The 13,253-nt window shown below is 45.0% G+C and overlaps 1 protein-coding gene across 7 annotated transcripts in view; it reads left to right on the top strand.

Moving 5' to 3' along the window:
* Positions 1 to 13,253, top strand: part of Pde8b (phosphodiesterase 8B) — a 228,344-nt gene that overhangs the window by 130,316 nt on the left and 84,775 nt on the right. For 4 of the 7 annotated variants that reach the window (XM_036206739.1, XM_036206737.1, XM_036206735.1 and 1 more), the window contains exon 2: positions 5,546 to 5,605. In XM_036206739.1, coding sequence (XP_036062632.1) covers positions 5,546 to 5,605 — 60 coding nt within the window. The remainder of the gene's footprint in view (positions 1 to 5,545; positions 5,606 to 13,253) is intronic. The other 3 variants (XM_036206740.1, XM_036206738.1, XM_036206734.1) reach the window with 1 other exon arrangement.

The following is a 13,253-nucleotide window of genomic DNA, read 5'->3' as shown; positions in this document are numbered from 1 at the left end:
TGTGAGCTAGTTTGGCATCTTAACTAGTCTATATATTGAAATGTTTGGGTATAAAGTTATATTACATTGTAGTTTAAAATCTTTACTTTACCTGTGTGCTAACAAGGCAAACACCTCTTTATACTTGTATTTCCATTCTTGTGAGATTTTCTTTCAAATCCTTTGTCTGATATTCTTGTTTGTCTTTTTGTTGATGTTTTAAAAACTTTTAAATATATATTCTAGTTACTAATATTTGTTGATTTTCTGTATTGTAGGTTTTATCTCTCCATGGACTATGCCCCTTTTGTCTTTCTTTTTTGGTGAACAGAAGTTATAATTTTAAAGTCAAATTGGTTAATCTTCTTTTTAATGACTATGTCTTTTGATGAGATAATATTTCCATATTTACATCCATGTGATAAAACATACTGTGAAATTAATATAACACCTGAAGCATCAGAACCTAAAACAAGAATATTGCCTATCATCTTTGATTTTTATTCATCTTCCTCCTATACATTTGTAAGAAACTATGGACTTTAAAGAACTTGTATTGCTCTTTGTTATAATTTGGGGTATTGTTTTGCATGGATAATTCCCCAGGTATCTTCCTCTTGCCTGATAGTAAACAACCTGTGCTTTGGAAGAGTGCCTGCGTACAGGTCCAACAGCTGAGTGTTGGGTGGGCTTTGGGGCTTCCACACTGTACCTATTGGTACACGTACTAGAATCTGTGGGAGAAGGCATGGAAGGGAGCTCCATGACTGACACGTCTGCTCAGCAGAGGAGACTCAAACCTCTTAACCTCCTGCACTCACAGAGATAAGACGTACTGTTGTTAGGGCACTGTCTTTGGACTCTCTTCCTGTAGAGTTGGAATCAGGAGTTGATTCATTTAAAAAGTCTCCCTGGAGGTTTCTTATATAAAGGGCAGATGCAGAAGGTCAAGGACAGAGATAGAATTGGGAAGGGAATGGGATCAAGAGCCTCCCGTTGACCTCTCGGGCTCTGAAGTGTGCAGGGTTTCAGAGGTGCCAGGAAGTGCTGGAGAGCAGACAGTCAGCAGAGTGCTAGAGGCCAGTGTGATGGCAGAGCCAACAGGTAGGCCATGGTTGAGGAAATGAAAGGAAGTAGATGGTGTCTGGAGGTGATGGACACAGTTATCTAAAGGAGGTATGCAAGGTGCAATAGGGTTCCCAAGTTGGAATAAGGCTTCCCAGGCTCACGTGATGTCACGGCATGCTTTTAGTGCTGGGGCCTCTCTACCTGGAAGCTGCAGGGTGGATGGGGTCCATTCAAAACACAGAAGCAACACAACCAAGTTGATATGAGGGCTGGTGGTGTTCTGAGGGCGTCTTGAGAGGATTAAGTGCTGTTTAACATCAGGGCCAAAAGAAGAGCAGAACAAGAGGAAGAGAAGCCGCTGAGCCTGGGAGGTGGGGAAGGGCTTCCGTCCCTGAATCTTAGCTTCCTTCTGGTTTGAGGACAGTTGTAAACATTGATGCCAATGAGCTGGCTTTTTGGAGCCTATTACCTATGGTGGGATACCTTGCTCAGCCCTGCTGCCGGGGGCAGGGGCTTGGACCTACCTCAGCTGAATGCACCAGGCTGACTCCCCATGGGAGGCCTTAACCTTTCAGAGGAGCGAATGGGAGGGGGAAGGTTGGTGGGGAGAGCAGGAGGAGGGATGAGAGGGGGATCTATGGTTGGTATGTAAAAACGAATAAAATTCTTAAATAAAAAATGAAATTAAAAAAAATGTCAATGCCAAGTTACTCAGCAAGTTTCCAGGAGCAGAAACCAGTGAGGGATGTGGCAATCAGTACCAGAGAAGGTAGCCCCTGATAGGTGGATCAGCAAGCCCAAGCAGCTGCTCTTTCTCTTGCACGCCCATGCTGCACTAGTCGGCAACGTGCTGGAGCTCGTGCCTGTTGACGGGAAGTCGAGCCGTGTCTTCCTCCCGGCATTTTGTCTGGTCACTGTGACAAATTTTTCCCTTTCACTAGTTCCCACTCAGGGGAATATCTTGCCCTGTGTCATTTTGTTGTTGTTAAATCTCTGCTCTTGCCTGTTCAGGAAGTGGGCAAGCTTGGTTTCTCTGCTCACAAATACAATCATGGTAACTCAGAATCCTACACTATGGGGACCATTGCCTCCAGAATGAAAAGGCTCCTCCCTGGGGTCTCCATCACCTCCAGATTTCCCCCTCATACACTGTAACACAGCCGCTCTGAGCACTGTGCCTCCCCCCAGGCACGCCTCTGCCTTCCTGTCTGTGCGTAGGCTCTTCCGTGACTAGACTAGACTCTCCTCCTCAACCTACTCTCGTCTTCCTGTTCCTCATGGCTTGCCTGACTTCACGGATGCTGCTTCTTCAATCTCCCCAAACCAGAATTAGTTCTTCTATCTCAACTTCAGATTGTAAAGGGGAATTCTATATGTAGCTAAACTAGCAAATAGAAATAAGCAATGGATATTTGCAGATCAATAAAAACTGAAGGAGCTCACCACTCACCGACTCTCGTGGGATAGACAGGTGCATTCCCAGACACAGAGCCACGGGGTCTCTCTTTTTATGCCAGCATAGCCAAGCTCTATGGCCATTGGTGAAATCAGCAAATACTAAAAGTGGGGCTCTTTATTATCTACCCTAGAGAACTAGCTCATCTGAAGGGGAGTGGATGGCCCTGCCGACAAGCATGTAGTTATAGGTGTAGTCTCATTTACACACACAGGCATACACACAAATGTATGGCATGGCAAATGTTGTACAGTGTGATTAAGCATACACTGTACTAATTAGGTGACTGAGGAAGCCGTGTGGTTGACATGGCCTAGAATTTTATCTCATCACCCTCTGTCCCCATCCTTCCCTCTTTCTGAGCAATAAGATTTTGTGGTCTATGGCCTCCTCCCATGTTGGGCTTCTCTGACCCTGGCAGAGGTGCTCAGTTCCTGCAGGAAGAGCCAACTTGCATACCTAGGCATCTTCAGTCACTCAAAGTTCACCCTCTGAAGTAGAATCTTGGCTTGGCCACACAGGCATCTGTGTATTTGTGTGATGAGTTGATGAATTTTGAAACCGAGCTTTGCAAAGTACTACAGCTATCCTTTGCTGTTCACTGCCCGGGCCATCCTGAAGAGTCAGGTTCCGTTGAGACAGCTGACCTCTGTGGATACTGAAGCCAAGGTCAGATGACCCAGAGCATAGCCTGAGAAGGAAAGGACAAGACAAGAGACATGAAGCAAAGTATGTGTCAGGGCTAGAGGAGTTGGTAAACTGAGGCACCCAAGCTGGAGTAACAGTCGTAGGTGGTAGAGGGGGGGCACACATGGACAAGGAGATGGAAGGAGATAAGTAGGGGACAGTTAGGAACCTGGGACAGGACCTGGCTCTGCATTCCTCTTACTGAGATTCAAAGACTGGCTTCTGCCAAGTTGGCCTAGGCAGAGGCCAAAGTGTAGCTGTGGCTGGGGACCATTGTGGCTGTATGAGAAATCTATGGTCTCTCTTGTCTTGGGGCAGGAAGGTAGTATCTTCTAGAATGAGTATCACTGTTAAGATGGTGCTGTCCATCAATGGCCATTGCTTGGTCTCCTGTTAAGGCCACACCTTAGCACAATGCCTGGGACAGAGAGGTAGGGTATGTTCATGATCGTCATAGTGTCTCCTGGTGGATTTTGTTTTGTTTTTCGAGCCAGGGTTTCTCTATGTAGCGTTGGCTGTCCTGGAATGCACTCTGTAGACCAGGCTGGCCTCCAATTCACAGAGATCCTCCTGGCTCTGCCTCCCACGCATGTGCTGGGATTAAAGGTGTGCACCACCACTGCCCAGCTTCCTGGTGGATTTTAAACTAGCTGCCTCCTACCACTGAGGGAGATTAGCAGAGTTACACATCATGTGTCTGATGGGGACTTGCCAAAGGATATGAGGCAATGCGTCAAACAGGCAAATTCTCTTTTGGTCGGGGCAGCTTGAGTTCTTCCTGCAGGCATCCTACCCCAGACTCTTAGCCTCCCAAAGCAAACCCTTTTTATTTTATTCCTTTGATGCTTTATTTCTCTTACATTTAAATTTTGATTTATTTGGTATATGTGTATGTGCCTGCACTCGTGGTGCATGCCGCAGAACACATGTAGAGGTCTGAGGACAACTTTGTATAAGGAGTTATCTTCTTCTACCTGTATTTTAGTTCTGGGGATCAGACTCCTTAGGCTGTGGGGCTTTTACCTGCCAGGAATCTCTTGGGTCTTGGGTTTCTGTTGGCCCTATTTCCTAACAACGAGATCTGAAGTGAAGTGGAAAATCCACCCTACAGAGAGAAGAATAGGGGCACATTGGAGGGGACTACAGCTTGAGTGACCAGAGTTAAGGATGGGGAGGAGGAAGAAAGGGGAAGGGAAATAGTTTGGATCTTCCAAAGTAGAATTTACAATCCTACTTTGGAGTTGTTGTTTGGTTTTGGGTTTTGAGGCAGGATCCCATGTACCCCAGGCTGGTTTCAAACTGAGGTGGCTGAGAACAACCCTATATTGCTGTGCCTATTTGTCCTCATGTGTCCCAGCTGTCAACCAACTGACCACATCCCCAGCCCAGGAAGCTGGACTTTTCTTGTTGTTTTTTTTTTTAATGGATCAAGCCTGGCTCAGGGTCATTGCCATGACCCTGGTCACATACTGTTTGCTGATGATGCTTCTTCAGACAGACAGACAGAGGCCATCATGGTATGTTTCAGGCAGGATAACCTTCCAAGTGGCAAGTCACTGTAACCACCTAGAGAAAAAAAAAAAAAGTTGGATCCTTGAAGATGAGGTCCAGACCTTCAGCCAAATTCATTCAGAGAAAAGTCACATTTAGAAATCCAAGTAAAGTGATTAAAAGTAAAGGCAAATAGGTATTTGCTCTCCACTGCAGCCAAGGGCAAGTAGGTAGTGTGGGCTAGTGAGCAACTGAGAGTTGCAGTCTTGCCCAAGGAGCCTGAGCAAAGGTTAGCCTTTTGTGGCCCTGGTGTGGTACCCTGTGTCCTCTTGAAGAAATACCACTGAGATGGAGGCAGTTTCCATGGTAAGAATGAGCTGTTTATTCCTCATGCTAAAGCCTAAAGAAGAAGTTGTGAGTGGAGAGGCAGCTCTTAATCAGTAGACTGCTCTAGCACATTCCACTCTTGGAATTTCAGGATATCAGTAGGTAGAGTAGATAGTATGGTTATAATAAGGGTGCTCCTAGTATACAGTAGGTGCTCAGTTATTAATCATCTAATTGTTTTCTCCAAATAAAACAGCTTATACTTATTATAAAAGTCTTGGGCCTGAAGTAAAAATACTCCAAACTCCTGCCACTTACCACAGGAGATACAGTCTTATGGATATTCCCAGTGCATACAGATTCACATATGTGGGTGGGAAAGGATTGTATAGGATGCTTCCTAAATTGTCTCCAGGTCCGTGAATTAGGTTCGTCCATCATTTATGAAATGGCATAATATAGTCTACTGTGTGAGGGATGATTTAGCAATCTCTACTCTGAAGACGTGACACTTCTCATGTGTTGTCCTTTATTTAGCAGGTGTCTTCTGCGGAGGTACGCATCGGGCCCATGAGACTGACACAGGACCCTATTCAGGTATAGTTCTATCCCTCAGGAGGGGCTTTACTGCTGGGGTACATGGCTATATGGGCAATGTTTGAGCAGTCTTCTGGATTAACAACTGTTAGCCGTCTTTGCCCCCCCCCCAATACATATATAAATCTATAAAAAATGTATGTGTGTGTGTTTGTCTTATCAGTATCATGCTCCAAAAATCAGATTGGTTTTTGAGGACTCAAATAACACCCTACTTTGCCCAGTGGATTGTGGGGAAGAACAACCCAATATCCTGCAACCCATAGAAAGAGAGGAAGTAACTAACATGTGTTGAATGGTGTGGCTTTGCTGAGAGCCACAGCTAGTGTGACTCTGGCTTGGCCTCTTCAACAGTATGTGTTTGTACATATTGTTTCTTTCCTTTGTCTTATGTCCTGTTGGCACAGGGGAGATGAGATTTCCTTTCCCACAGAGGATTAGCAGTGTAACAAACCTGCCTTTCATGCTATTGTAAAACACTGCCTACCTATGGAAGATGCTCAGTAATGACATCTGGTACTGTTGTTTGGGGGTGAAAATGATGTGGGTACAGTATGCATGTATGTGATTTTTTGGGAGGTGATCAGTATCTTTATTGATAAATAAAGATGGCGGGACCATTCTCTTCTGTAGTTCACTAATAAAATGGCAGGAAGATGGTGAGAGCCTGGGGAACAGGGAGTTTGCTGTGAGATAGTTTCTCTTAGGAGTGTGAGAAACTTCACTCATATAATCTCACAAACAAGGACAAGGACAACAATAGACAAGCCAAAGTAGCCTAGGGAAAGCCCATGAGGCCTCAGCCCTACACAAAGAACTACAGGCAAATAAGGAGTGCTGAGAGTGGGATCCCAGGGAAGAGCTCACCAACTGGTTACTCGATACCAAATGATCCGCACCGAAAACACACATCCAAGTAATTGCTAGCAAGGGGAGAGTAAAGCCATCGAGCTGGACCACTCCATGGGTGGAAAGAAAGAAAGGTTTGTTGGGAATTTTAACGGGGGTGGGCAGAGAGAATAGCAACAGGTGTCTAGAGGGGTGTGTTTGCATCAGGAGGAAAGCCAGGAAGTAAGCAAGAACTGGAAGTTAGAGAAGTTGGAGGCAGGGGGCTGTGGGCCAGAAGAGCCCGGGAGCTGGCATGGGGACTTTGACGCGTATTAGAGGTATGTGTTCCTAGAGACGGTGGCGGCTCTAGGCTGTAGAGGCAGGTAAGGGGACTAACGGCTCTTCCTGACAATCAGAAGCCCACTTCACAAGTTTCTGAGCAATGCTGCTGAATTTGGGCTCTTGTTTTTCCACTAGCAATCCTTCTGTTTCCATAGAAACAGCTGAGCCCAGACGGTCATTGACAACATTGTCAATGTCACTGTCATTGGGGGGGGGGGGGGGGGGGTCAGGGGCCACTTTGGACCTAACAGGAATATGTAACAACAATTAAGTGAAAAAAGAGCCCATGATTTGAAAAAGGGCAAGGATTGGTATATGGAAGGGTTTGGAGGGAGGAAAAGGAAGGGATAGATGATTATATATAAATCTAAAAATATTAAAAAGTAATACAAATTAAATAAGGAAAAGAAAACAAGCAAAACAACGTCTAGGCTTCTCTTCTTGATCAGGAGCCAGGGACTAAGATCTATAGAAAATAGTTACTTATCCAGCTTATATTAGTAATTCTTAAAAATAATTTTTTAAAAAAAGGAGGATGAACCCCCCCCTCCCCACTCCCCGTTGTGTCCCTGGTGATTTAAGCGAGCAGCCTATGAGGCTCTGAGACAGAAGAGCTGGGTGCCAAAGCCAGAAAGTCCGCTCGGCTGCAGGACTGGCCAGCTCTAGCACTGAACATTTAGCGGCTGTTACTCCCTCAGCCCTCTCCCTTCCTGAACTTCTTCCCCGTTTAAATCATTTGGACGCAGTAGCCCGTGGTCCTGAGTCAGTGTGCCTCTTTCTCATCACAGCCATAGCCTGTCAGAACCTGGAGGCTGATTCTACCCTCGGGACAAGGGAGATGATGCAGGCACACCACCCAGGCTAACAGTGACGACCCGACTAAAGACATGTGCTGCTTGAGACTCGGGCAAAGGAAAAAAAAATGCTTCATAGCTGCTCGAAAGGAATTACAGATTTAGGGAAAAGAAAACAACAAAAGGGAGAGGCTTCGCTTGGGAAAATTGGATGAGAACAAATTTAGGAATAGAGAGAAAAAACACAAGCCACCGCTATTTGCATAGAATACAAGCAAGTGGAAAATTCTGGTCATGGTTCTAAGGGCTCGCACTCTGAACTCTAGTTTTGAATCAAAGCAGTGTCGAATAAGGGGGCTGATGCTGTGGGTTTAGTCTCAAAGCCATTTCCACCCTACTTCCTGGGGGACCAATTCAGGCTTACATCAATCTCGTTCACCTCCATTTTTGCCCTGTGCTGTGTTGGCAGTGAAGGCTCATGATAAGGAGACATTGTTCTTTTAAGAATGTAATTTGCCAAACCATAAACTGTTTTACTTCTTCTATCAAATATTGACATTATGCCCTATTTGTTTCAGAGTACCTCCCCCCTCCCCAGCCAGGAGCAACACGCAGATACTGTTTAAGCCCTTAACTTAGCTCCTTACTCCTCCTTCCCCTCTGAACACTGTAACTCATATTTATATATTTACCCTTCATATTTATGTGTCCATTCATAATAGTCTCTCTTTCCTCAAATGTTTTTAAGGTGTATTTGAAAAGTATATCCTTCTGAAGTTTATTCTCATCATTTGGTGTCTTCTGATATCATACTGCGGGATTTCAGGAAATCCCTTGTCTAGCCTGAATTCCTGGAGGTTTATTCTGCCTTCTTTTGAGTGTTCTGTGGTCTCACCCTCTCCCTGGAGCTGTACAGTCCATTTTGAATTAGCTTTGTGGGATAACATAGAGCTGGTTCCTTTCAGGATGGGCTGCCCAGGTATCTCAGCAGTGCCAGTTCAGAATACTCTTGCTACTGCATTGTCTTGGCACCTTTGACAACAAATGGTCCACCAGGAGGCTGAGAGATGGCTCATCAGTTAATATGCACTGCCCTTTCGGTGGACCTGAGTCCAGTTCCCAGCACCCACATTGGGCAGCTCCAAGTACTGTAATTCCAGCTGCAGGGCCTTCCAATGCCTCTGGGCTCTGTGGGTTCTGTACTCATGTGCACATACCCACACTCAGACTACACACTTAAAATCTTAAAAACAAAACCAAAGAGCCAAACCGCTCAACTATAAATTACGTTATAGGTCTGTCTTTTGGGCAAAGGGCTTGAAATTGTGAAGTGAGTCCCAGTCACCAACTTGATTCTTAGTTTTCAAGATGGCTATGGACATCTCAAAGCCTGCACCTTGCTGAACTCATTTATGGGCTCATACAATCCTTTCAAAACTATTCACTTATTGGCAGGAGAGTATACAAGTGCCATGGTGTGTGTGTGTGGAGGCCAGAGGGCAACTTTAGCCAATCCTTTCCTACCATGTGGGTTCCAGGGGTCAAACTTCACTCTCATCTTCTAAGCCATTATCACCCTTGTCTTCTGTGCCATCTTGTTGGCCCCCATGAAGTTCTTAATCTTTCTTTTTCATGGAGTCGTTGGGATTTTCTTTATATGTAAATTCATGTGATCATTCTTTTTTTCCAAATCTGAATTTTTTTACATTTGCCCAACAAATTTCAAGAACAAAATGTGTTTAGTGTTTTTTGTTTTGTTTCGTCCCCTCCCCATGCCCAAAAAATAAAGATATAACTCAGTAAGAGCACCCTAGTTGAGCCTGTGCGGGGCCCTGGGTTTGATTACTAATACTGAGGAAAACAATTGGTTCTTTAAAGGTACTCCCACACCTTTTACCAAAGTTGCATCTATTTCATGTTCTAACAAGGGATGAAAGACTGTACTCCCAATGCAGAGCTGGGTTTTGTCTTTAATTTAGCTTTCCTAGTAGATAAGACACATAGACCATAGTTGAGATTTGCATTTTCCCATGACAAATGAAAATCTTTCTCATTTGCTTTTTGGCTACTCTACACTTTCCATTTTTTTTTAAATTGATTTAATTTTTCAAAGATGTTGAAGAAATTTGTGGGGTGGGGTGGGGTGGTATAAGCATGTGTGCATATGTGTGTGGGTAGACATTGTGCTTGGCATGTGGAGGCCACTGGTGGATGTCACGTGTTTTCGGTCACTCTCCACCTTACGTTTTAAGACATAGCTCACCAGTTTGGCTAGACTGGGTGGGAGGATGTGTTGCTCTCTGCCACCTAGCCGTGGGCTTGTGGACCACTGCTGAGACTAGCTTTCCGTGGGTGCTAGGGGTACAAACTCAAGTCCTCATATTCTTACAGCCAGCACTTTGCCCACTGAGCCACCTCCTCAGACCCAGAAGAAATTCGTTATGTATACTTGTTACAAGTTCTTTGACAGAATTTTTAGAAAACATTTTCCTCCTAGGTTGTGGCTCTTTCCTTCATTTTCATAACTCTGACTTTTGGTGAGCCCATGCTACGTTCCAATAAGAATTTATATTACAGGGGCTGGAGAGATGGCTCAGAGGTTAAGAGCACTGGCTGTTCTTCCAGAGGTCCTGAGTTCAATTCCCAGCAACCACATGGTGGCTCACAACCACCTGTAATGAGATCTGGCGCCCTCTTCTGGCCTGCAGTCATACATGCTGTATACATAATAAATAAATAAATCTTTTAAAAAAGGAATTTATATTATATAATGCATGCATGCATATGTTGCACGTGCTAAAAGGTCAAACTTGATCATATCCCAAGCTACATTGTATTTCTATCCTTTCCAATATGATCTGTCTTTTGCAAGATTAAACTACCATTTCATAGCCATTTCTCTGTAACTGAAACAGTTGCCTGAAATTTTAAATTGCTTGCATTTGATATCATATATATATAAGTATGTATATATATGATATCAAATATATCATATTTTTTTGAGTAGTACTCAGTCTTTCAAACATAATAAATCACATAGTGAGAACCCATCACCCAGAGAAAGGACTGGAATGTTAGCCCTCTTGAAACATAGACAGAGTGATCAGAGATGCGCATAGGCAAGAGTGTGTATAGGGGCTGAGATGACTCAGTCAGCAAAGTGCTCACTGCTCATGTATGGGGACCTGTGTTCAAATCCCCAGGAACCACATGCAAAGCTGGGCATGGTGGCACATACTTGCAGTCCTAGAATGAGAGAGGTAGACCCAATTCTTGGGCTTACTAGCCAATTAGTCTAACTGAACTGGGGAGCTCTAGATTCAGTGAAATACCTAACGGGTAACCATGTCTACCGCCATGTCTGACACCCTGAGCTGGAATCCTAGGACACATTTGGAGAAAGAACTAACTCCAATGGTTGTCCTCTGACTTTCACAAGAGAGTCATAGCACATGGGAGTAGACACACACACACACACACACACACACACACACACACACTCACACTCACACTCTTACATACACGTATGAGCATGCGGCTCTCTGAGTGCAGGAGGAGGGGAATAGAAGAGTTTTTTTAAACTTAAAAAAATATGTAAGACATTAAGAATCTGAGACACTACTATGTGCAAGCCTCAATGCACCATAAATGGAGATGGCAAGATGCTCTCTGGCCACAGACAGAGGTTCAAACCCTCTAACAGCAAGGGTGTCGCTAGCTGGTCGTGGATTGTGTGTGTTTCTGCTGCTGATTTTGTAACTACCTCAGAAAAACAAAGCTATGTCCTAGTGCTTTCATTTTGGTTTTTTTTTGGGTTGTTTTTGGGTTTTTTGCCCCACCCCTTGTGAGAAAACACCTATCTGTCACTTCCCTACATAATGCCAAAAATATGAATTAGCTGCATCAGTCAAGCTTGGGAGGAAACGGTGAGATAAGGGTATCTCAGTATGTGCTTGCTTTGGGGTGCATTTCCAAGGTCACCAGGGGAAACTGGGGTGTGGGGCATGGGGCTGAGACACGCCGCACAGTGCTGCCAGGAGCACGGTGGAGGGGGGGAGCAGAATGTGCTAGAAGAGCAGCGTGAGCTGTGCTGCGCATCTCTCCTGGGTGAGTGGATGTGAGTCACCGAGAAAGTCATGGTTTTCAATCTTGGCCAGAAAATAAAATGTAAGGGGGTATTATGAAGCAGTAAATTCATATCAGTGTGGCACCGTCTAGAAATCAAGCGGTCTCGTCTTCATCCATGCCTGGAGCATGCTTATTTCCCCAGTGTGCAGAATCTATGGGCCTCTGCTTGGAGGCCTGTCCTCTCCCCTCACACTGGGCTTTCCAATAAACGTGGAGCTGGATCCCCACAGCCATGGCCTAAGCTTTTCTTAGCGAGGCAGATTCCCTCAAAAAAAGTCTTCTTCTGTGTTTATATGGGTATAAAGTTTTCCACAGCCATTAAATATGGGCTTTGTTTGTTTTGAGACAGTATTGCTGTAGCCTGGGCTGGCCTGAACTTCACTGTGTAGCCTAGATTAGCCCCAGCCTCACAGGGGCTAGTATTATAAGCATGAACCACCATACCTGGCTTCTGTGTGGGTTTCTGTGTCAGAGAGCACAGGGCCTTGTGAATAGCTGGCTGCCACATAGCAGTGGGGGTGAAGTGAAGTGGTGTCTCCCTGTCTGTTCTTCCTGCTGCCTTCTAGCTAGTCCAGCCAGGCTGGGGTCACCTCGGCCTTGACTTACACCCTGTTATTTGTGTAGCTATGGATATGTCTCTGAGTTGTCGTCCAAGATGAAGTCTGTAAAATGAGAATGGTGGCCACATTCAAAGAATCACAGTCCTTTGGGCTTAATGGCTGGCCAAGAGGAAGCTCCCATCCAACTCCAGCTCTCCCAGCGTCATTTTCCTAGGAACATTTCTAGTAAGTCCTAGGTCAATGATTCCCCCCCCACACACACACACTCCAATGCTTGATTGGCTCTGCCTCAAACCAAATTGACTAACAGTTCAGTATCCTGTGGGTGCATCTTACACGATCTATGTGTGTTGATATGCCTCAGATGACTCTTGCTATACTACCTAGAGGTACCTTACAACCCAACATACTGCACTGAAAGTTGGGGGTCTCACTATCGATGTTGAGAGTCTATTTGAAGACACACAGGCAAACCTTTGTTAAGAAAGAGCACAAATCAGGGGCTGAGGAGACAGTTCAGTGGTTAACATGTTTGCCATGCAAGCATGAAGAAAAGCTGAGTAGGCTTCCCTGTAGTTCCAGTCAGAAACAGAAACTGGGGGCCCCCAAAGCAGGGTGGCCAGTGACACCAGATGTATTGGTGAACTTTGGTTTGTTTGAGAGACCTTGCCTCAGTGAAAAAAGTAAAGAGTGGCCAAAGATGATCCCCAACATCACCCCTGGGCATACAAGAGCATGCCCATGCATGCATGCACACACACACACACACACACACACACACACACACACACACACACACAATGGAAAAAGGAAATAAAGAACATAAGTCATAACTAACACTAACAGCCCCTCCTTCACATCAGGAAGAAGGTAGTTTTGTTCAGATCTTTTCGTGAGGGAACATAGCTTCATTATCAAAAGGAGACTGTTGGTAATCTTACAAGGATACTCCTGAGTTTTTTCTCAGGACTGTGACCAGGACTCCCAGTAAGAGCA

Source organism: Onychomys torridus, chromosome 15 (genome assembly GCF_903995425.1).
Source record: "Onychomys torridus chromosome 15, mOncTor1.1, whole genome shotgun sequence".
In the NCBI taxonomy this organism is placed as follows: domain Eukaryota; kingdom Metazoa; phylum Chordata; class Mammalia; order Rodentia; family Cricetidae; genus Onychomys; species Onychomys torridus.
The sequence above is the reverse complement of the archived record's forward strand: the minus strand, read 5'-3'. Positions and strand labels throughout refer to the sequence as shown.